This window comes from Cheilinus undulatus, linkage group 18 (assembly GCF_018320785.1).
Source record: "Cheilinus undulatus linkage group 18, ASM1832078v1, whole genome shotgun sequence".
Taxonomy (NCBI): domain Eukaryota; kingdom Metazoa; phylum Chordata; class Actinopteri; order Labriformes; family Labridae; genus Cheilinus; species Cheilinus undulatus.
Window position 1 is genome coordinate 41,277,759 of NC_054882.1, and position 25,787 is coordinate 41,303,545.

Sequence of the window (25,787 nt, forward strand, 5' to 3'; positions counted from 1 at the left end):
GTAAAAGGCACAAAGACTGAAATCTTGATAGGCTCACAAGGCATCTGAAATGACTGCCAAACTTGAAAACTCTAAAGATAGTTAGAGAGCTACACTATCGAAGCCCTTTTAGTAATCCACAAACAGAGAATGTCAATCAAACCCAGAGCTCCGCCACACACACCATCACTAATATCCACTGCAGCGAATCACTGACGCTCAAATTCGCCCTTATATGGTAGCTTTAAGCTTTCTAAAAGTAACTTTCCAATCACATGCTGCGCTGGGAGGGAGAGCGTGCTGTCCAGCAGCCAATCAGAACATCAGAACCCAGCCTTGTGTTTGTGGGTGTAGCTCCCGTTTCGTCCAATCAGAGGCCGCGCTGAGTCACGTTAGGTTTCAGAGCAGGAGCCGAGAAGTGCCGCTGTCACTGAATCAGGTAAAAACCGATAAAAAAACATTTAGATGTCACACTCTTTATCAGTCAACTGTATCTCCTCTCTGTACTCTGATGTAGCTTGAGCATGTGCTGTAAGCGCTGTGGTCTGATAGTAGTCAGGGTTAGCTGCTCAGCTAATTGAGTAGATTAGCTCCCTGTAAACTCTGATCCGTTATAACCTGACAGCTTAGCAGCTAGCTATTAGCATGCTAGCAGTTAGCATGGTAGCCTCCATTAGAGTTGAACGAGTTAGCGGCTAGCTGTTAGCATGTTAGCTGCTCTCCAGTCACAGCCCTGTTGTGAACGGTATGGGCGTGTTTCCTCTCTGTTAAGCTAATGCTAACTGTTGGCATGCTGATAACCCGGGTTATGTGGAGTGACCCGGGTTAACCAGGGGGCTAGTTCGTGTATTAGCTCGGTATGAATAATCCTAGCTAAATTTAGCCCATCTCTCCTTTACGTAAATAATGACATTAATGACAGTGCTAACAGGCTGGCTGCCGTTACCTGTGGACAGGTGTGCAGGTGAGGGCCTTGTCCAGGTGTTTAAATAGTTTACCTGCAGTTACAAAGTCTGTTTGGGGGGGGGGGGGGGCTCTAGGAGCTTCCAGAAACGTATGCCTTGAACTGTCTGAACCTTTCCTGCTGTTTGGGACAAAAAAGAACAAGACCATTGTAGTTAAGTGAAAGTACAGTTACTTCTGTTAAAACTGCGAGAAGTAGAAGTATATCGACTGGCCTATAAATCAACTCCAGCTAAAGTAAAGAATGATTCATTAAAGGCTTCAAGTACTGAGTCATTTCTTTTGACAACTAAGGGGATCGCACAGTAGAATATGATTTTCCCTCAATGCACTGTCTGACAGGAGCATATGGATCTCCAACCAGGCTGTTTAGGTAAGACTAGAGCTGAACAATTAGCACAAATAACCTAAGTGCGATTATTTTTCCCGATATTAAGATTGCGATTTAATGTGCAATTATTTTTAGGTACCCCATCTTATATTGTTGTTTAACAAACACAGGCAACAAATCATTCTTTATTCAAAAAGCACCATATTAGATAATTGAAACCAGGAAGAAATAACTTTAAAAAAAGAAAAGCAATTTTGAATCTTTTATTTCTTAATCTGAAATATTATTGCCCCAGAAAACCTTAAAAAAAACCTTCTTTGCCATTTTCAACATTTTTGCCACTTCTCACCTAGTTCAGCCGTCTTTTGCCATTAAATACCACCTTTTTCCGTTTTTGGGGCCATTTTGCAACTTCTTTGGCCACTTTCGCCCCACTTATTCCACTCTAATCCAATTTTTGCCCCTTTTCACCATTTTTTGTCCACTTAAGCTACCTTTGCCATTAAATACAACTTGTTACATTTTTTCCCGAATTTTTGCTACTTCTTTTTGCCCCCCCCCCCCCCATTGTTGCCCTTTTTCCCATTTTTTTCCCCACTTTTCGTATAAATAAGCTACTTTTTGCCATCAAATATCACTTGTTTCATTTTTTCCCCCAGGTTTTTGCAACTTCTTTTTGCCATTTTTCCCCAATTTTTGCCCTTTTTCACCATTTTTTTGTCACTCTATGCCCATTTAAGCTACCTTTTGCTATTACCTACCACTTGTTTCCTATCTTTTTGCCCATTTTTGCTACTCATGACTGCTTTTTGCTTTTTTTAGTCACTTTTCACTAAATTCTTGCCACTTTTGGACCATTTTTTACTACTCTTTGACCATTTCCCACATTTCGCCCCATTTTCGCCCCTTTTCAGACATTCTTATTGCTTTTTAACCATTTTTGTCACTTTTACCTTATTTTTATTGCTACTTCGTGCTGTTTTTGCCACTTTTCACCACTTAGATTGTGGCTCTTGCAAAGGTATTTTTCAACAATTAGGCTCTTTGGTTGAGCAGGGTTGAGTGACATTGATTTGGAGCATAAAACATATGCAAAAAACTGTATCTGGTATTCTGACACATTTCAGGTTAAAGAACCATTGCACTGTCTGCGATTAGAATATTGCAGCAGGCCATATTGTGATTTAATCTAATTTGCGATTAATTGCCCAGCCCTAGTAAAGACACACTTCTAGTTAAGTGAAATTCAACAACTGTTTTTGGATGCAACATTGAGTTATTGTCTGTTGGCTACTGATAATCATGTGAAGTCTAAGGGAAACCACTTGGCATTTTCATGCCTTTGAAGAACAGCTCAAGCCTCCTTGTTTCATCTTTTACTTTATGTTTTTTTGACTCCATACTTGATGCTTTTTAAAATGCAATGAGATAAAGTACATTCCTCAAAATATACTTGAGTGACATGAAGAATCTAAACAAACATACACAGCGAAAACATAACCAAAATATGGAGAAGAAGACGGTAGAGGTTTTTTCCTCATATCAAATGTAATATTAAACGAAGTTAAACCAAGTAAATGCAAAATGCAGTTTTTAAATGATGATTTAATTTATTCAGTGAAAAAGCCATCCAAACCTACCTGGCCCTATGTGAAAAAGAAACCTAATAACTGGTTGTGCCACCCTTGGCGGCAACATCTGAGAGAAACTGTTTATAATACCTGGTAATGAGTCTTACATATCTCTATGAAGGAATTTTGGCTCACTCTTTTTTGAAAAATTGTTTACATTCAGCGTATTGGAGGATCTTGGCATGAACAGCCAGTTTAAGGTCATGCCACAGCATCTCCATGCTTTCACTTGGAGCTTGCAAACTCCAAGTGAGCTTTTTATGTGTTTCACACTGAGATAAGACTTCTGTTTAGCCACTCTGCCATTAGCCCAGATTGGTGGCGGGCTGAAGTGATGGTTGTCCATAGGAACTTGGTCCCATCTCCACACAGGATCTCTGGAGCTCTGTCAGAGTGACCATCAGGTTCTTTGCAGCAATCCTGTCCCTGAGCTCTGCAGGCAGTTCCTTTGACCTCATGGCTTTTTTCTCTGCTCTGATATGCTATTTTTTTTTTTTTTTTAAGTTTTGAGGCACATGTGCCTTTCCAAAATTGTCCAATCAATTTAATTTACCACAGGTGGACTCCAATCAAGGTTTAGAAACATCTCAGCAATGATTAAGAGAAATGGGAGGTGCCTGTGCTAAATTTAAAGAGTTTTTGCAAAGGGCCTGAATACTTGTGTCAACTGGATACTTCAGGTTTTTATTTTCCATAATTCTGCAGCAATTTCTAAAATTCTGTTTTCACTTTGTCATTATGGGGTACCGAGTGTACCTAATTAATAAGAGTAAAAAAAGATTTTTTTTTTTCAATTGTAACTTCAGGCTGCTACATAAGAAAATTTAGAAAAGTGAAGGGGGTCTGAATAATTCCTGAATGCACCGTGGGTGAATCTCAAATAATTAGACTTAAGTAAATCATTATTTTGTTATGAGAGGCAGCCACAGCTTTGAAATACATAGTTAGATACACAGAGGAGATGAGTATTCAGCTTAACTAGAATTAATGCAATACATGCCAATAAAACATTTTAATCATTCTTCTTTTTGCTGGCTGATTTGCAAACCTAACACTGCAAGCACTGTGCTCTAAAGGGATGATGCTAGGGATACACGATATTGGATTTTTGCCAATATCTGATATGCCGATATTTACAGATTATTTTAGCCGATATCGATACCGATATTTAGATATGCTCGTCTGACAAGAAATTTCAGTCCTTTTGGACACACTTTAAGCTTTGAGGATTACCAAGAAAACAAATGTTAGTCCTTAAAAACACTTTAAAGTTTAGAGAATGAGGATAAATAAAGAAATATGTCAGTTAGTTCAACCTAAAATTACACAAATTTATTAGTATATATGGACAAAATTTACAGTCGATATATGTTGAAATACACAGACAAAATATTGGTTGTAAAATCGGCAGAAATTTTGATATCTGCCGATACCTATACCAGTACGATAATATGATGCAGCCCTTGAAGATGCATGTCCCCCATTTACCCCACATTGCAAAACAAGCACATCACATGTGGCATGTGGAGCAGTAATCATTTATTTATCATTGTTTTGTTTTTTAGATTGCAGAAAGTTTAAATTATAATTGAAAATCATTTCGCCCAGCACTAGCTGCCATCATATTGAAAACACTGTCTCAAACTAAGGGTCCCTTCTGATAGTCCTTTTTGCTTAGGAGAATTTCTGACCAAGGGATATGACCCAGAAGTCTTTGATAAACTCCATTTATGTCACTGCTTGGAGATATCACAGATTGATGTGGCAAAAGTTTAATAACTGCCCTTTTAAAGAGTCTTTTCCTGTTTGAGTGACGTGAAAGATATTACAGCTAACGCATGGGCATTAGCTCTTTCATCCTAGTTAATAAGAATAAGATAAAATTATTTGTCAAGTGTAAGTAACTTGGGTTATTAGTTGTTCAGAATACCTCAAATAACAGCTCAAAGATGACAGAACCAGTACAGACTGTGAAAATGTGAACATCTCTGAAACAAGAGAAATTAAAGCTAGAAAGAGATATACAAGATGATTTTACTACACGAACGCAGTCAGATAAGAAATTTAACAAATCTATGTTAAAGTAGGTTGACTTTATTGTGAAAGGTGACGTAAAGAGATATAAAACCTTCCAGGTATTGTTGGACGTTGCTCATCCTGTGAAGATGTCTGTAAAAACATTCAGGTTTTATTCACTGCACTAAACATCACAAAGAACACACTGGAGAAATGCAGATAGATGTGCATTTTATAGTCCACCGCTATTTCGTCCACCACCCATGCACAGTTCTTTCAACGTCCAGCCTCCTGAAGACCCTGACCCTGGACAAGGAAAACTTTAGCGTGAAGTTCATGTGTGAACAACTGGGTTAAATTTCAGGGGTAGTATGTTTGACGTTTCCAGGAGTGTGTAAACAAGCTAATGCCTGATTTTGGAGCACAGCTGCTGCTGGGCGTCAGCGAACAGCTGAGAGACACAAACACAGCATGTGTGAGGGGATGCAGACCCTCCTCTGAGTGTGGAGAAGCTGCAGAGGAAGCAGGGATTCATCTGATCTGTGTGTTAAGGCCTGAAGTAGATTGAATTAGAGGTGTAAACTGGACGTTAACTCTGCTCCATTTAAAGGTTCGCTATGAACACTGCTGTGAAGCCTCAGGCCTAACACTAGCATTCAGCTCCTCCCTCCTTAGCTGTTGCTCCAGGTCCATCTTAGAAGAAGCACAGCCTCAAATCAGACAAAATGATCATGATAAAGATTTTTGTCATAATCAAGCAGCTCTACTTTTTGCTTATGCTTAGTTGTTTTGCACACATACAACCCTCTGAGGCCAGAGATATCCAATGCTATGAAACAGTATTTGCCCCCTTTCTGATTCCTTTTTTTTGCACATTTATCACACTTAAATGTTTCAGATCATCAAACAAATTTTGAAATAAGACAAAGATAGCCTATGGTGCTGAAGGCAGCCTCTTCCAACCTTGCCACGGCCAAGGAAGTGTACCAAGCACACAAGTCAAACCAACTGTGCTTTGATGCATACTTTGATGTTTTCTCACAGTAAAATTGTTTAAATCCAAATATGAAGGCTTGGGTTGTGTGACTGTATGTCCCATTGTAATCTCTGGTGCACTGGTTTGATTTTCAGCCCATCGACAAAGAGCATCATGGGTAAAAAGAGTCGAGTAAAGACACAGCGGTCTGGAGGTTCAGGAGGAGCCAGTGCAACTGTTTCTCCCAAAGAGATGATGAACCTGATCTCAGAGCTGCTGCAGAGTATGTATATCACATATTTATATAAAAACAACTGACGCTTCATTAGGTACACTTGTTTAGCAGATCAGTAATGACATGGCAGTAATCAGTGCATTTAGGCATGTACACATGATGAAGACGGCCTGCTGAAGGTCAAAGCGAGCATCATCGTAGGCTAGAAATAAGATACTCAGACGTGACCCTCTGCCGCTGACAGCTATGATACGTTCAAGAAATTCCCTTTCTTCAACTGTCTGATGCTCCCTTTGACCATCTCTACATCATCTTCACCATGCCTATATTCTTAAATGCTAGGGATGTATGATATGGGATTTATAGTGAAAGTTGCAAATTCATTTAAGGAAACTGATGCATAAATGTAGGTGAGACCTACAACATCAGTCCTAAAAACACACTTTAAAGTTCATGGGGGGTAAACAAAATTATAGCCAGTACTGGCGGACACAGCATATAGGCAGATGTATACTGCTAATATCCACTAATTAGTGATGCACGATAACTATTTTTTTGAACCGATACCGTTAACCGATAATTTCCTACTCCTGATGGCCAATAACCGATAATTTTTTTTTCAATTGTTGATTTAACAAAATAAGTTTATTTGATGTGTTTATGCACATCTGGGGGTAAGAAGGGGTTACTATGTAGTGAGCAAAGCTATTTATAACTAATTTTAACTAATATCACTCGTGTTTTTTAAAAAACAAAGGACTATTCTGACTTTATAACTGTTATTATATATAACTTTTTTTAGTTAAACATTTGTGTACCAAGTACAACATACACTAACTACTGACATAGGTTTAACCCCATAAAACCAAATGATAACAGGCTGTTATGCTTAACAAATGGAGATATTTGGGGGTCTGGGTTTTTTTTTTTTTTTTTTTTTTTTTTTTTTTGTTTAAGCTAGAATTAAAGCGAGCTGATGTTTTACATAAAGATTAAAAATATGCACTGACACAAGTCATATTAGAGATAGGTTAAGAATGTAAAGTACACCGTGGTCTAACTGAATGAAACCACGTCAAACAGAGCAGGCAGGTATACGTCTATGAAAGTAGTGATGGATCAGGAGACTGTCAGGCTGATTTTGTTATTATAAGGTTGCGCCTTTTGGCTCTGGCAAGCTTTCTGCAGTTTTCAATGCCTGCTTATGATCAGAGCTCCACTGACTCGGTCCTGATGCCTGCGGCTGAGGCTAGTGGCTGCTGCCGCTTCGTTTTAACGTCGTTGGGATGATGACTATAATTGACTTATAAGATCCATCGAGGACGTCTTTGTACTCTTTGCGACCTTTGCAGGGCAAATTCTACACACACGGTTGTGTTATCCTCCCTGTAAATACTGAATAACGCCACCGTGTGTTTAGCATTTTAGCACAGGGGCTGCTACTTCCTCTTCTTCTCTGGTGCTTTAACAGCGGGTCATATACTGCGGCGCCACCTGCTGTTTCAGAATGTGTTGTCTCCCGAGAAAGAAAACAAACGCCAGCACTGCCGTGCTGACAAAAATATATATGTTATCGGGACTCATCGTCATGATATCGGACCGATAAGTATGACGGAATAATTTCCTGTTATCAGCCAGATAACTATCGGCCTGATAGTTATCGTGCACCCCTACCACTAATATTTAACCCAAGCCAGTTTAATATTTACAGCTGATATAGGCAAATAATATAACTGATGTAGGATGATATTTTTAACTTACATAGGCTAATATTTACATGTGTTATAGACTGATATTTACAGCTGATACAGGCTGATATTTATAGCTGATATAGACTGATATTTACAGATGATATAGGCTGTTATCTACAGCTGATACAGGCTGATATTTAAAAATGATATAGGCTGATATTTCTATATGATACAGGCTGATATTTACAGCTGATATAGACTGATATTTACAGCTGATATAGGCTGATATTTACAGCTGATGTAGGCCGATATTTATAGGTAGTTTAGAGCAACATTCACAGCCAATACTGATACTAACAACTGATATAAGCTGATACATTGGCTGATTTAGGCTCATATTTACAGCTGATATGTGTATTTCTAAGCCCATATGTGCTGATAGTGAATTAATATGATTATTACCTTTCATCCCAGTTAAATTAATTGTTGCTGCCATGTGATTGGCTAATGAGATATTCAGTGGAACTAGTGTACCATATGAAGTGGTTAGTAAGTGTATAAACACATTTATATTTGATAATGATGTTTGCCAGAATGCAGCAGTGCAGCGCCATCTGCTGGGGAAGAGTGGGAAGAGTACGTTCAGATCAGAAGCCTGGTGGAGAAGATTCGTAAGAAACAGAAAGGTAAGAAGGTGATGGAACACATTTCACAAGCATGACGAAACAGAAGTTGCAATATTATTGATCTTTTAAATTTTTTGTCATTACTGTCATTTATAATTTAACTGATTCTTTACAGCCTGTAACACATTTAACATTCAGCCTGTCAGTGGTGTTTGACTGCAGCAGTATTTCTCAGAGCTAATTATCAACAATACTATTCACATTAGGTCTATCAGTGGTGTTTAATAGCAGCAGGCAGCAGTATTTCTCGGAGCTGATGGTGTGGGCTGAGGAGAACGGGGCATCCTGTGAAGGATTCTGTGTGTCGGACTTTGGATCAGAGGGATTCGGACTGAAAGCCACCAGAGATATCAAGGTGAGAGCACAGAGAAACAACTTAAAATATTAATGACTCAAACAGGTTGATTATCAATTATTGATCCTCCTTCAGGGTTCTGATCTCTCTGCAGTTCCTAGAAGTTTAATCGTGTTTAAATTGACTTGTTGAAACCTTAAAGAGGAGCTGGTCAGTGTAAACAAAACTTTGAATCAAGGTAACATATATACTGATTTTCCTGCGTTTTTAGGCCGAGGAGCTGTTCCTGTGGGTCCCCAGAAAGATGTTGATGACGGTGGAGTCTGCCCAGAGCTCCTTTCTCGGTAAGAATAGCAGATACATTTTGACACACAAGAAGATGGCCACGAAGTGGAACATCAGGAGCCTATATGACAGTCAACATTAGGCCTGTTGTGTGGCTCAAACACTGCTCAAACCAACATTAACTCAAGTAACATTACTGAATAACTTTTTGAGTACCTGTACTTTTTTGATTAGTATTAGTATTAATCCTGTACTTTTTTGATTAGTTGAGTGCTGTGCTGCGTGGGATTTCCTGTGCTATGAGAGCCAGACTTGTAGAACTGGATATCCTGAATGTATTTTTGTGCACTTGACCTTGACTTTTAAAGTTCTCACATTTTACCAACAATTCTTCTTATTTGTGTTGTGCTTCTTTTGCTTGAGTTAATGGCTACACTGCTCAACACTGCCCCCATGTTTTCTGGTGGTATTGCAACATTTGGCCTGTGTCTGTGAGCTTCCAGAGAATAAGCAGACTTATGTCCCACTGCCATTGCCCTCTCTCTCATCTTCTCCCCCTTCAGGTCCTCTGTACAGTCAGGACCGGATCCTACAGGCCATGGGGAACGTGACGCTGGCATTGCACCTGCTTTGCGAGCGAGCCGACGCGTCCTCATCATGGCTGCCATACATCCGCAGTCTTCCTCAGGAGTACGACACACCGCTCTACTACCTGCAGGAGGAGGTTCAACTGCTAGTTGGAACACAGGCTGTGCATGATGTGCTGAGCCAATACAAGAACACGGCGAGACAGTATGCTTACTTCTACAAACTGCTGCAGGTAATATCCCTATTCATGCTTGTTATACACCTGGACAGGGCATCCCATCACTCAGTTTCTATTTTCATGAGAACAGGTGGAAGATTTTTTGATTCGATTTCCATGGGTTTTAAAATGGTTTTAAAACCACTGTGCCTGCTAGTGAGGATTCTGCATGACGTTTATAGTGTTGAATCTTTGAGATACAAATAAAAGAGGTGGTGATAACGGTGAATGCTTTTGTTCATCCTCCTAGTGCAGGGGTGTCAAACTCAATCACAGCAGGGGCTTCAGGTCTAACCTGAGGGCCTAAACGGGTCAACTTTTTAACCATAAACGCTCAACCTCATTTCACCAGTAATAAAATATGAAAAAAAATGAGCACTGATGTTAAATTATTTTGAAATTTAAAATAAAAAGGTAAGTTTAAAGGCTCAAAATCTGAGAAAAGTACATTCAGTAGTCCAAAAAGGTCAAAACAGGAAATTAAAAGTCAAAATATGATTCTAATTTTTAAATGGTGTCTTAAAGGTGAAACTATGAAGTCAAACGTTAAGAGTTGAAAATTTGAGATTAAATACAAAATAATTATAAAGGTCAAAATATGACTTAAAATCTAAAAGTTCAAAATATTATATAAGAAGTCAAAATTATGAGTTGAAATGCTCCAAGTATGAAATTAAAAAGTCAGAATCTAAATCTTATTCTTTTTACTCCTTACTTTTTCAGATTGTATGAGTTAAGCATATCTTCAATAATCAAGGATAAGTTTACATTTTTACACTTGTGGAAATCTGCAGACCTCATACTGATGGGCCGGTTATAACAGCATTATGAGATAATCCTGTGGGCCGGATTTGGCCCCCGGGCCTTGAGTTTGACACCTCTGTCCTAGAGTTTGTTCATGGTGTTGTCCACTAGGTGGCAGCTTTGTAATGTAAATGATGTGTTATTGGGTTATGAGGAAGAATGTATTAATCCTGATGTGCCTTCATGACTGACACAAAAAAAGTACCAATATAGAAAATAATCACTGCTTATTAATTTGATTCAGCTGAAACATGCACACCTGTTCAAAGTTAGGCTCATGTATATTTATTTTTTATTTTTATGCCCAGGTCCAATTTCATTTTTGTCATTTTAAATTTGAACACAGACAAACATACCCTGGAGCTGCACAAATAGTGTTTTTACAAACAATGAAAGACTGTATGAACATGCACTCACAGGCTATTTCATTCTGTACACCTGTTCAGCTGCTCATTGTTGGAAATGTCTCTTCAGCTAATCACATGGCAGCAGCTGATGAATTTAGACATGTGGACATGTAAGGATGATATGCTGAAGGTCCACAGTCACAACCATAAAGGCTAAAATTTACAGCTGATACAGGCTGATATTTACTTGCTAAATTTTTGCAGCTAATAAAGGCTGCAAAGATATTTGCAGTCGTATAGGCGATATTTAAAGCATATACAGTTCAACATCTACAGGTTATATAGGCCAGAATGTATAGCTGTATGGGCCTATATTTACAGCTAATACAGGTCTATCTTGACAGCTCATACAGGCTGACATGTACAGGCATATAGGCTGATATTTTCAGCTAACACAGGCTGATATTTACAGCCCTATGTGCTGAAATTTACTGCCAAAACATGCTGATATTAATAGCCTTATGGGCTGATAGTTACAGCTGATACAGGCAGATTTTTCCAGCTTGTATGGGCTGGTATTGACAGCTATTACAGGCTGATATTTACAGGTATATAGGTGTATATTTTAAGCTAACACAGGCTGATATTCACAGTCCTATGTGCTGAAATTTACTGCTGGTAAAGGCAGATATTTTCATCTTTCATCATATAGGCCAGTATTCACAGCCATGAGGGCAATTATTTACAGCTGATACGTGCCGATTTTTATAGCTGTATGGGTTGGCATTAACGGTTGATACAGGCTTATATTTGCGGCTGATAAATATGGGTGATATTTACAGCCCTACGTGCTGAAATTTACAGCTGATATAGATTGATATTTACAGCTGATATAGGCAGATATTTACAGCTGTATGGGCTGATAACCACAGCCCATACAGCTGATATAATACAATGTTTAAGGTTGATATAGGTTGATATTTAAAGATGATATATTGGTTGTAAATATTGGAGGAATTTTTCACTTCTGAAAATACTTTTGTCATGCTGATAATACTGTTCATTCCTAACAGGTGTGTGTAAAACTCTTTAAGTTAACACACTCTCTGAGCTGTGTGAGTCTATATGCGTGCTCCATCTCTTTACTCACCCCCACCCCCCAGCTGACCGGGCTGGAGAGTTATTCTGTCACATTCATTTTACTTTAAAGTGACCTGAATCTACCTACATCCCCATCTACCCCTTCAGAGTGTGTGCGGTGTAAATTTTCCATCCTACCATCCTACATGTCAGATCATGATGCCATCCAACCGCCTGTGGTTCTTAAACTCCTTTATCGGCAGTAAAAATTTTTACTCTGAGGATCAATCCAGCTTATCAGAAGAGGAGAGCAACAGATTATCTCACATTTGATCAATGCTATCTTTTTCTTCACGTTGTTCTTCAGAAATAGTTTAAGCCGTTAAGTCCATCTTGACCAGATGGATGTCCCTTTCAGTTGGAAGCTTGTGCATCCTAAAAAGCATAGAGACATGCCCCTTTATCCACTGTAAAAGAGCGTGAGCCTTCAGACTGGCCAGAGTCACACAGGATCAAAAAGAGAAGTAGAGATTTAAAAAGAGACGCCACACATTCAAATAATTTATCACCAAATTATGTATACTCAAAGTAGTATTGGTTGGAGTTAAACCAAAACAAGCTGGTGTAGTGATTTAGTCCGGCACACACCTTTATTAAGTATTTTCCAAGAAATTCTCAAGGGTGTTGTTTCGATGGGTTTATTTTCCTGCTCAGGTCAAGCTCATGAATCATAGAAGTCAGGCGTGTTTAATATTCATGATTCCAAATCAGGACAGAATACCCACAACAGCCAATGGAAGAGACTGCATGAGTTTCTGTATGATCTCTTGAGTCTGTGGAATCTACCAGCAGCAGCTGTGTGGCCTTAAAGCCTGGCTGAATTGTCTAGTGGTCGTTCAGAGGATTATAATGAGCTGAAACTTCCACATCTTTATACAACAGATCAGATCTGAAGATGGTCCGGTGTGTCAGCAGCCTGAAATCTCAGCTGCTCCAATCACTAGCCTGAATAGTCTCTCTCTCTCTCAGAGCCAAACTTCAGTTAATGTTTGTGCGGAAGTGTGGTCACTGTGATCCTCAGTGCTCACCTGTACAGATAGATCAGTATCTCACATGCTGTTTGTTTGTTCCTCCTCTTCCTCAGACTCATCCTGCTGCGAGCAAACTGCCTCTGAAGGACAGCTTCACCTTCGACGACTACAGGTCAGTCCGAGTTTTTTAATGGTCGATTTTAGAACATGACATGCACACATCTTTAAAAGTGTACAGTCCACCCACCAAACAAACGTCATGTTCCCTGAACAGCACACCATCCATCAATCAGTCACTCCCTCCTGTAGGGTCCTGTCTTTTCATTGTTAACCTTGGGGTTATCGTAGAGTCTCCTGTTATTTCTATAGAGGCCTTTTCGTTTGGAGGCTTTTTCAGTAATGGTATATATCTTAAAAGATTAACACAGTAGGGTTACTACACGTAATAAAAAAAAGTCACACCTAGGAAATAAAATTAAAATAATGACTTATCATACCATATTATACTAACTGTCAGATTTTAGAAATCTGGTTTGGCAATGCTATGGTTACTTTTTAGGGGTGCTTAGATTAAACTAAGTTGTGCCAAGGTTAATTTTAGGGGTGCTGAGGTGAAGTTAAGGGGTACTAGGGTTAAATTAAGGTGTGCTGTAGTTAAGTTTATGGGCTCTTCAATTAAATTTACTAAGGTTAAGTTTAGGAGGCTAAGGTTAATTTTATGGATACTTAGATTACATTTTTTTGGGTGCTGAGGTTAAATTTGGGGTGCTGAGGTTGAGTTAAGGGGTACTAAGATAAGATGTATTGGTGCTTTGTTTAATGCTGCAATGAGGTTGGAAAAGGCAAGAAGGAAGGGTAGGGGTGGATAACAGCAAGAAGAAGAGAGAGACAAGAGAAACAGCAAAACACCAAATGAAGGTCTGATTTATGGCAGTTGTGACCATAAACTTTTCTCCCATTATGTAGGATATTGCCATAATTAATATTAGCATTAGCAGCTAGGACGGTGATGAAGTGAGGGGGGGTTTCATCTTTACTTTTATTTGTTGTGTTTAGTGCTCCTTGCTGCTGATTTGATTTGTTAGTTTTTTTATTTCAAACTTAATTGAAAGATTTCAAATAATGTATCAGTACTTTTTAAATATTTTCAGCTAATTATAACAACACCATGATAATACTGATCCCTGCTGTGTTTTAGGTCATTACAGTGATGAAATAAAGTTTTAACATTGTTGCATCTCTCCTGCAGACTCAACACTGTTAAGTTTAATTTAATTTATCCTCATTAACACTGTTTTTCCTGGGCTTTGATTGGATGGTACTGATAGGTGGGCAGTGTCCTCTGTGATGACCCGCCAGAATCAGATTCCCACGGAAGATGGCAGCCGAGTCACACTGGCCCTCATCCCGCTTTGGGACATGTGCAACCATACCAATGGACTGGTATGTACACACCCCAAAAGACTGGTATATTCACAAACCAACAGCCTGGTATATAAACAAATCAACAGACTGGTATGTACACAAACCAGCAGACTGGTATGTACACAAACCAGCAATCTGGAATGTACACAAACCAACAGCCTGGTATATACACAAATCAACTGACTGGTATGTACACAAATCAACAGACTGGTATGTACACAAATCAACTGACTGGTATGTACACACATCAACAGACTGGTATGTACACAAATCAACAGACTGGTATGTACACAAACCAGCAGACTGGTATGTACACAAACCAGCAATCTGGAATGTACACAAACCAACAGCCTGGTATATACACAAATCAACAGACTGGTATGTACACAAACCAGCAGACTGGTATGTACACAAATCAACAGGCTTGAATGTACACAAACCAGCAGACTGGTATGTACACAAACCATTAGACTGGAATATATACAAACCAGCAGACTGGTATGTACACAAACCAGCAGACTGGTATGTACACAAACCATTAGACTGGAATATATACAAACCAGCAGACTGGTATGTACACAAACCATTAGACTGGTACATACACAAACCAGCAGACTGGTATGTACACAAACTAGCAGACTGGAATGTACACAACCAGACCAGTATATATACATAGCAACAGACTGGTATATACATAGCACTGCACATACAGTAGTACCTTACAATTGAAAATCAAGGTCATATGTGCTCAGATCCTGGCTGCCTATGTGAATTTACTCGTAAATATGCACAAACAACCTGATGATCATTTTAACATAAAACCAATTTAAATAATTCCACTAAATGAGATGAACATTTTTGAATGTCTTTGTTTTCAACAGATCACTACAGGATATAACCTGGAGGATGACCGCTGTGAGTGTGTTGCTCTGCAGGATTACAAGGAGAACGAGCAGGTAACATCACACCTTTTCCTTATTGTTAATCTAGTAATTTTTAATCTTATCAGTGTTTTACACATGCTGTACCAGGGTTATAAAGGAGAGCATCTGCAGCAAGAAATGATGACAGAGCTGACAGCTGTTCACGATTTTTAATACTGAACATGATCGTGTTCTATGTTGTCTTTCTGCAGATCTACATCTTCTACGGCACACGATCGAATGCAGAGTTTGTGATCCACAACGGCTTCTTCTTCCAGGAAAACACTCATGACAGAGTCAAGATCAAACTGGGTGTGAGCAAGAGTGAGCGTCTGTACGCCATGAAGGCTGAGGTGCTCGCTAGAGCGGGGATACCTGCGTACGTATGCGCATACTGTTGGATTAAAAGTTATAACACTTGCTAAGTCTGTATTTAAGTTACCGAAGCGTGTATAAGGACATTATTGATAAATATTATGTTGTTTTTAAATTTTTTTTTTGTTTGTTTATAAAATTCCCTGCACATGTATAAAATACTATTAATAGAAATTATTGCTGTTATTGATATTATTAGTGGTGTGTGTTGTAAACTTAAAATTATTCTATCTAATTAAAGGAGACGGGGGGGACTTTGTTATTTATAGAGGCCTTTTCCTATACAGACAACATAATACCACTATAATAGGTAATGGTATTCTTACAGCATTACATCCTACTACATATATGCATTACATCGACATTATGACAGCAGTCGTAGCCCAGATTCTCCTTTCTCTGGTTTTATTCATTGTTCCATATTCTAAAGGTTTTTTAGGGGTTTAATCTACTCACCTTCAGTTATATTTCCCACAGGAACAAACGACCACATCCTGTGGTGATAGATGTTTTAATCCTCACTCTGTGGTGTTTAGATGAATAGATTAATCTTGACTCTGTGTGCAGGTCCTGTATCTTTGCTCTCCACTGTAATGAACCTCCGATCTCTGCTCAACTGCTTGCCTTCCTCCGAGTCTTCTGTATGACCGAGGGTGAGATGCAAATACCATGAAGAGCCTTGTTGTTTTCCCTTGTTTCTGAGGAGCTAACAGACTTAGCTGTGTGGCTTGTTTTTGTGTTTCAGAGGAGCTGAAGGAGTACCTGCTGGGCGACGGCACTGTCAGTAAGATCTTCACACTAGGAAACAGTGAGTTCCCCGTCAGCTGGGACAATGAGATCAAACTGTGGACCTTCCTGGAGACCCGAGCTGCCCTGCTGCTCAAGACCTACAAGACCACATCAGAGGTACTGCACACCAGGTCTATAACCTTTGGGTTTGCAGCATGTCCAGGAGCCTTTCCCAGACCCTTTATACACCTCGTCCCAGTCTGGCACCTAAAATCTCCTGGAACTCCAAACTGTCATTCAGCCCTAACATTATACTCAAACTACAGACTTTAAAGCTTTTTTATTTCAGAGATGTTAGAGAGGCATCAGAGACATTCAGGCACATTTTCTAGTCTTCATTTCTTTAAAGAGGGGGTGTTATACTTTTCCGATTTTTAAAACATAAATCTAAAGTCACAATGTTGGGTGTCCATACTTCACATATGCAATTTTTCAAGCCCCAAGATAAATGAATGTGGCAGAAATCTTGGAATTAGAGTGTAAACTGATTAAAACAGTTCATTGGGAATCTCTCCAAGATCTTCTTGAAATGAGATTTCGATGGAGCGCCCCCCCCTGGTTGGGAACCAGTGGTGAAGTAGAGTGTTTAATGGAGTGTCACCAGTTAATCCAACACCAGTTAAACCATGTCACTGGCCCTATAAAATAAATATGTTGGCGACATGAAAATTGGCTGTTTGATCATTCTGAGACTTTGAAATTATCTAGACATGTAATTAAGTAAAACGGGATTTAAATCTTTTAAATGATGTTTAGGATTTTTAAATTTTTTTTTTTTTATTGTAAATAAGCCCACCTGCAGTACCTCAGTCCACACTGAGGTACTGCAGGTGGGCGCTGATAAACAAACAATAAAGAAACAATGACTTAGGCTGGCCATACACCAGAGGACTTTGCTAAAACTCTTAAAAGACTCTAAAAGACTGACATCTGAGACCCTCTCACATCTAAAGACAGTTTGTAGGCAAGCTGTTGAGTTTTTAGTCTCCGACTAAGATTTTGCAAAGACTGTGGGTCACTAACTACAGGACTAGAATACGATTCCTTTTGAGATTATTTCCCATCATGCATCTTCTGGAAATTCCCTACAACAGTTTTTGAGCAGAGAACAAGAGGCAGAAGGAGATGGAGATCACATGTGAGTTAATATCTCTAATAATATGATGTTTTTAAATCATTTACATCAAGTAGAAAAGAAAGGAAAGTTAAATAGTGAGGCAACTTTGCATGTCACTTCAACAACCAAGGAGCTATCTGGGAAACACTTCAGAATAAAAGTACTCCATGAAAACGCAAGTAGTCTCATCACGGAAACAAACTGATCTGGCTTTTACTTTGAAACTCCCAGTGGCGGTTTACTGTTCCGTCATGTCAGCCTGCTACTTTAGCAAGTCTCCATGATTTTACTCCCACTTTGGAATTTTGTCCGCGACTTTGAAATCAGAGGAAAAATGGTTAGGTGTAAGGCCGGCCTAACTCAGATGAAGTATGCAGAGGACAACCAACCACAGACTGGTTAAAGGCGTCACTGCTGACTCAGAATGAAAGTTTGTGAAACCATCAGCACTCGTTGAAACCGTGATGACCAGCAAAACTCAGCTGCTGCTTATCTTCATCCTTTGGAACCAAATGTGCTGACGTGTTCTTCTATACAAAGATAAAGAAATGCTATTAACGACCAACAAGAGTACCTCAGGGGTGCGTCATGCCTGGAGTGCCTGTATTGGATTGGATCGGATCTGGCTTCATCTCTATAAACTGGTCAACTTTATGCTAAAGGGAGGTTACTTGGTACCAGATCAGCCAGTAGAAAAAATCTGCTGCAGTAGCAGTGTTTCAGCCTCTAGAGGGCAGTCACTATGCACATTTCTCACAAAAAAACATAGAATTGAAATAAATTATTCTTAACTGTATAGTTGGACTGGAATTGTTCAGCAAAACTTCTGAAATCCAAAACACATAACTTTTCAGCTGAAGGAAGTCGTTTGAGGGTTTAGCTACTCTTTAATGTTTACCTTGGCCTTTCCCTGTGTGTCTGCAGGAGGATCGCTCCCTCCTGGAGAAGCCCGATCTCTCCCTTCACTCTCGCATGGCGATCCAGCTGCGTCTTGCAGAGAAGCAGATCCTTGAGAAAGCATCGGCCAGCGGGCGAGCTAAACGTCTTCATTTTCAGAAGAAGCTAGAGGAGAATGTTCCTCTGCCTCGCTACGACGAGAGCGACATGGCTCTGCTGGAGAACTCCCAATCAAAGCTCCCCATCATCCTGCGTCAGCTCGAGGAGGTGGAGGAGGGACAGGAGGTCCCCGAGGAGGAGCACAGCCTCCTGCTGAATGGGCAAAAGGCGGTGTACGGGACAATGAAGGAGGGGGACGAGCAGAAGGAGGTGAATGAAAGAAAAGAGGCAACTGAACAGAAGGACGTGTATGAGATGAAAAAGGAGGCAAACGGCACGGGCACACAAGAGGACATCAAAGCAGACGTCGATCTGGACTCAATGGAGAAAGGTCAAAGGGAGGCTAGTCGGACTGAAGACAAGGGGGAATAATTGTTACCATTGGCAACAATATTTATTTATATACGTCTCCAAAGACTGAAATTTAAGAAGAAAAAATCTGAACTTAAGTGACTTTGAGAGAGAGATCGTATCAATAAAAATGTTGGTTTGAGACATCGATTAACATCTAACATTTCATAAAAAGAGATTGATTTGATTGACAGACTCACACTGTGTGTAGTTGTGTGTCTGTGTTTGTTTGCCATCATACGTGTTCTCTGCGTGTTTGAGACAATCATCAGCTGAATGACGCCTTTAAGGGGCTTGTGTTTACCATTTTCATGACAACAGACTATGAAAGCTACTCCCCTGTGTGATGACATTGTTAGTCTGCATTTTCTGAGAGCTTCGAGTTCATGGCGCTCTGGATGACTGTTGTAGAAATGGCGGAGCCCACAGATATTAGTTTTTAGCCTCAGTCTGGAACTTATACAGAGTGATGGGGAGCGTTGATTTAGATTGTCACCTTTGTCGCCTTGTTTCTGGTACTTCCTTGTAGAGTTTATACACAAATAAATAATTTTAACATTTAATATATGTATGAGAAGGAGTACAAGCCATCTGTTAGTGTCCATGCTACTTTGATGTTGTCTTATATTATTATTAAGACAATATTATGGTTTTTCCATACAGTTACCATTTAAACACAAAGCCTTTCCTGCACACGACGGCATGTCTTTATGAGCCTTATGGGAAGGAAGCATCAGACAAACTCAACTCTGTTCTGGTTCAACAAATAAAGGATGCTGAGTATACTCCAGTGAACGCTGTATACCTAAGATATGGAGCTCAAATGCTGAAGTTTAAGCTCTAAATTTATAATGGTAGACTTGTGACACTCCTGATAACGCTGTTTATTTTGACTGAGTTTTAGCACTCTATTTAGAGCTCTTAAGCCCAAAACACACCAGCGCCATCCGATGTGCATCAAAACGATCATACCCTGTATTTTCTAAAAGCAAACCCACACCAGCGATGGCCAGTCGCCTGTGGATGCGCCACACTCTGGTACTTCCGCCCTATTTCTCCCTGAGAGAACAGCTATTATTTCAGTCTTGGCTGCCATAGGAGAAGCTCTGTTTGAGGCGGTTTGACAGTAACAGTCCCAAGTTAGAGCTCTGTAAAAATATTGAAGGCTCAGAAACTCCAAGCTCTTTGACATGTACATTTAAACTTAAGTTAGAGCTCTGCTATAAATTAAGAGCTCAAACACTGAAGTAAGAGCTCTGCAATTAATGAATATAGAGCTCAAACACTCAAGTAAGAGTTCTGTAATTAATAAATAGAGCTCAAACACTGAAGTAAGAGTTCTGTAATTAATAAATAGAGCTCACTCAAGTAAGAGTTCTGTAATTAATAAATAGAGCTCAAACACTCAAGTAAGAATTCTGTAATTAATAAATAGAGCTCAAACACTCAAGTAAGAGTTCTGTAATCAATAAATAGAGCTCAAACACTCATGTAAGAGTTCTGTAATTAATAAATAGAGCTCAAACACTCATGTAAGAGTTCTGTAATTAATAAATAGAGCTCAAACACTCAAGTAAGAGCTCTGTAATAAATAAATAGAGCTCAAACACTCAAGTAAGAGTTCTGTAATTAATAAAAAGAGCTCAAACACTCAAGTAAGAGTTCTGTAATTAATAAATATAGAGCTCAAACACTCAAATAAGAATTCTGTAATTAATAAATATAGAGCTCAAACACTCAAGTAAGGGTTCTGTAATTAATAAAAAGAGCTCAGACATTGCAGTTAGAGCTCTGTAATTAATAAATATAGAGCTCAGACACTGCACTTAGAGCTCTGTACTTAAATACAGAGCTCAGTCAAGTAAGAGCTCTGTACTTAATAAATACAGAGCTCAGTCAAGTAAGACCTCTGTAATTAATAAATATAGAGCTCAGACATTGCAGTTAGAGCTCTGTAATTAATAAATATAGAGCTCAAACACTCAAGTAAGAGCTCTGTAATTAATAAATATAGAGCTCAGACACTGCAGTTAGAGCTCTGTACTTAAATACAGAGCTCAGTCAAGTAAGAGCTCTGTAATTAATAAATATAGAGCTCAAACACTCAAGTAAGAGCTCTGTAATTAATAAATATAGAGCTCAAACACTCAAGTAAGAACTCTAATTAATAAATACAGAGCTCAAACACTCAAGTAAGGGTTCTGTAATTAATAAAAAGAGCTCAGACATTGCAGTTAGAGCTCTGTAATTAATAAATATAGAGCTCAGACACTGCACTTAGAGCTCTGTACTTAAATACAGAGCTCAGTCAAGTAAGAGCTCTGTACTTAATAAATACAGAGCTCAGTCAAGTAAGACCTCTGTAATTAATAAATATAGAGCTCAGACATTGCAGTTAGAGCTCTGTAATTAATAAATATAGAGCTCAAACACTCATGTAAGAGTTCTGTAATTAATAAAAAGAGCTCAAACACTCATGTAAGAGTTCTGTAATTAATAAATAGAGCTCAAACACTCATGTAAGAGTTCTGTAATTAATAAATAGAGCTCAAACACTCAAGTAAGAGTTCTGTAATTAATAAATATAGAGCTCAAACACTCAAATAAGAATTCTGTAATTAATAAATATAGAGCTCAAACACTCAAGTAAGGGTTCTGTAATTAATAAAAAGAGCTCAGACATTGCAGTTAGAGCTCTGTAATTAATAAATATAGAGCTCAGACACTGCACTTAGAGCTCTGTACTTAAATACAGAGCTCAGTAGAGCTCGGACACTTACAGAGTCAGAGTCCTGTAATACAGAAAGTCTGGTGGTTCAGATGGGAATATGGACATTTCAGACTGGCAGCGTGAGACATGTCTTGCCCGCTCTGTAATTAATAAATTCTGTTTGCATATTAACGGTCAGAGCTTTGCTGTAATTAATAAATATAGAGCTCAAACACTCAAGTAAGAACTCTAATTAATAAATACAGAGCTCAAACACTCAAGTAAGAGCTCTAATTAATAAATACAGAGCTCAAACACTCAAGTAAGAGCTCTGTAATTAATAAATACAGAGCTCAAACACTCAAGTAAGAACTCTAATTAATAAATACAGAGCTCAAACACTCAAGTAAGAGCTCTGTAATTAATAAATACAGAGCTCAAACACTCAAGTAAGAGCTCTGTAATTAATAAATACAGAGCTCAAACACTCAAGTAAGAACTCTAATTAATAAATACAGAGCTCAAACACTCAAGTAAGAGCTCTGTAATTAATAAATACAGAGCTCAAATACTCAAGTTAGAGCTCTGTGATTGATAAATATAGAGCTCAGACACTGCAGTTACAGCTCTAATACATGAATTTAGATCCAAGACTCTCAAGTTAAAGCACTGTTGTAGAAAAATTAAGATTTAATACACTTTAATTGGAGCTCTGTAAAATGGAAATTTAGAGCTCTGACACTCAAGTTTAAAAGAAAAAATCTAGAGCCCAGACACTCTTAACTTAGAGCTCTGTAATAAATTCAGACTCCAGTTAGAGCGCTGTGATATTTACAGTTGGAGCTCTGCTTTATGTAAATTTTGATCCTTGATGCTTAAGTTTAAGCTTAAGGACTTCTGTAATAAATCAATTTAGAGCTCAAAAGAGTTAGAGCTCGGTGATAGATCGAGCTCAGACCATTAAGTTAGAGCTCCTGTTTCTAAATGTAGAGCTCGGACACTTGAGTCAGAGTCCTGTAATACAGAAAGTCTGGTGGTTCAGATGGGAATATGGACATTTCAGACTGGCAGCGTGAGACATGTCTTGCCCGCTTGATTTTCATTCTGTTTGCATATTAACGGTCAGGGCTTTCAGACCGCTTGCGTGTGTGCTACGCGTCATGCGCCTGACCTGCACATCTCACACAGAATCTAGAGAATCAAAGCCTCACCTTTGTTTTTGCTCTGAGCACTGTTATTGGCCAAAATAGACAGGAAACTGATAGAGAGCAACATTTACTTAGCTGTAGCAAATATGTGCGTCCACATTGGAAGAAAATGTTTGCAATCTGTTTCTTGAAGACCCCGATGAAGGCTACAAGCTGAAAATGCATCTGTTTAATAAAGTTGTTCTCTAAACTTCTTCTATCAGTGAAGCTTTCTGTTTCCACACTAGTACTACATATAAACGCAGTAGGAGCACACTTAGGGTTTTTCAAAATAAAGGCTTGGTTTGAACAAAGAAGTTTTATTTTGGATTCTTCCTGAATCAGGTCACCTGTGTGTGTGTGTGTGGGGGGGGTGTTATTGAAGTAAAGCTTGCGCAGACTGAAGGTGACATTTGATAAATGGTTTTCTGAGTGTGAAGTTTGTGTCAGTGATGATCTCTGAGGGTGGAGCCATGTGTAAACCCTCCTCATGATGAGGATGATGAAGGTTTTAGAGTGACTTTAGATTAACATGTCACTGTATATTCACAGGGACCTTGAACGCAGCATGGAGGGAAATATGTAACATCTGAAACATGTTTACATTGAACTTCACTGTAAAAAAAAAAAAAAAACTCTGGGTACTGTAAGCTTGAAACACTGAAAGGGCGAGATTTATCCATAATATAGTTAATGTTTGGAAAACAGTCCTGTTTTTACCAGGCTGGGTTTGGGACTTCCCAGTGAAAAATATGAAAGTTTCAAACTCCATATGACCCAGTCTGACCAACAAAAGTCTGCTGTTTCATTGTTAAAGTCCCTGTAAAAAAACAAATGTAATTTTAGTTTGCTTTATGACAGGCCACCGTGTTATGAACCATCAAGTCAAATTTGCTATGTTCCAACTTTTTTAGGCCACCAGAGGAACATTCACATTTATGGCATGACAGGCAGTTTAGTGCTAAAAAGGTTCTGATGCATTTTCTCGTCCTGCATTTAACACTTCAGGTATTCATATTATCTGTTTTACTGCATTATGTGAAATATGTCTTTCTCATCCTAATGTTTCTCTTCAAAATAAAATTCTTCAATGATGATTAGCATTGGAGACTTTTATTATGACAGACTTGGCACTTGCACCAGGCATGATGCTTTTCTCGTGCCACGCTTTTTCCTCTTCTGGTGTAGTTAATGTCCCAAAGAAATTCACCTACAGTGCTAAAAAAATTGTATTAGACCACCTGTCATGTTTGTCTCGGGGACCATCCAGCATCATGAAGTGTTTTAATGCAGACTCTTTCATTTTCAGTGAGCTCTCCACATTTTACCATTTCGAACAGGAATGAGAGATTTCAAACTGAATTCATCCAAATTTGAGCTGGCTCACTGGGCTTCTCTGAGAAGTCAGAAATGAATGAAGCATAACATTCAACCACTAAAACTCATTTTTCTCTTCAGGAATGCAAGTAAATAACTATAATTTGACATATTAATCAAAAAATAATAATATGCTTTACTATTTTTTCAGTTTTTTTGTAAATCAGTAAATTTGAAAATTCATGGCTAACAATAATAATTATATTTTAGCATTAAAAAAAATCATCTGGGTCAAAGAGCTTCTACATATTGGTGTATTAACCATTGCAGAAACATAAAAAATGATTTTGGTTTTACCAATTTTTACCAGTGCTGTTAATTTAGGGCAGCTGTGGCATAAACCTTACTTTGGGTGGTGGTCTAATAAATTTGTTAAGCACTGTATATTGCTGACAACTTTTGCTAGTTTGACCTTTCGTACGTCTCTGCAGTATGCTGCTCAACTCTGTAGCCTTTTAAAACTTCTAATGGCACAAAGTGGCCAAGGCCTTTGTCCAGGTGCCAGTGACCGGCTGGCGTGTTCCATTTTTCCTCATCACTCTCAAATTCTGAGTTGACGTTGTCAAAAACGAACCCTGACTCATAAGTCACAGCAGACCCCATTAGCCCCACTTACGAACTTCTAATGAATGGAATCCATTCATATCAGGTGTGAAACAGGGCAGGACTGGGGAGAAAACTCGGCCCTGGCATTTTTGGCTTGGACCGGCCCCTCACAGCAGGTCTCACAACATGATGTTACACACATTCCTTTGTCCCCCTGATTACATAGAGTTACAAAAATAATCGAACTATGATGTAGTTTAGTTTAGAGGTTGGTGTCAGAGGCGCCTGTCCATGCACATCAGGAGCGACACGATTTTTTGCAAATAAATGATGCACTTTCTATTAAACCAGGGGTGTCAAACTCAATCACGGCAGGGGCCAGATTCTGGATTCAGGTCTAACCTGAGGGCCTAACAGGGTCAATATTTAACCGTAAAATGTTAACCTTATTTTAATTAGAAATTAATTATGGGGGTAAAAACTTGGCACTAATGATAAATGATTTTGTGATTAAAAGGTAAACATGATAAGTTTAAAACTCAAACTCTGAGTTAAAGAGTCAAACTTAAGTTTAGGAGGTAAAAACAGTCAAAATAATGTTTTTAAAAGGCAAAATATGAGATAGAATGCTGAAACCATGAATTTTAAAAGTCAAAAACTGAGATAAAATTCAAAATTGTGATTTTTGAATAGCCAAAATATGAGGTAAACATCGGAATCATGAGTTTGAAATGTAAAAATATAGAACAATATTAAAAATCATGAGTATTTAAGGT

General features: G+C 38.7%; 1 protein-coding gene across 1 annotated transcript; it reads left to right on the plus strand.

Moving 5' to 3' along the window:
* The first annotated feature begins 355 nt into the window (after nucleotides 1-355).
* On the plus strand, nucleotides 356-20,681 carry setd3 (SET domain containing 3, actin histidine methyltransferase). Its single transcript, XM_041813339.1, has 13 exons — nucleotides 356-418; nucleotides 6,052-6,179; nucleotides 8,416-8,508; nucleotides 8,715-8,863; nucleotides 9,075-9,147; nucleotides 9,652-9,908; nucleotides 13,269-13,327; nucleotides 14,484-14,598; nucleotides 15,462-15,536; nucleotides 15,716-15,882; nucleotides 16,446-16,531; nucleotides 16,624-16,784; nucleotides 18,709-20,681. Exons 2-13 carry the CDS (start codon nucleotides 6,071-6,073, stop codon nucleotides 19,210-19,212), a joined length of 1,848 nt encoding a protein of 615 aa, XP_041669273.1. The 5' UTR covers nucleotides 356-418; nucleotides 6,052-6,070; the 3' UTR covers nucleotides 19,213-20,681.
* The last annotated feature ends 5,106 nt before the right edge of the window (nucleotides 20,682-25,787 follow it).

Bases quoted from the DNA above. Each gene is read 5' to 3' on its own strand.
- setd3 (XM_041813339.1), top strand. From the start codon at position 6,071: ATGGGTAAAAAGAGTCGAGTAAAGACACAGCGGTCTGGAGGTTCAGGA. The intron at 14,599-15,461 runs GTATGTACACAC...TGTTTTCAACAG, and splicing joins GCAACCATACCAATGGACTG to ATCACTACAGGATATAACCT. The intron at 16,532-16,623 runs GTGAGATGCAAA...TTTGTGTTTCAG, and splicing joins AGTCTTCTGTATGACCGAGG to AGGAGCTGAAGGAGTACCTG.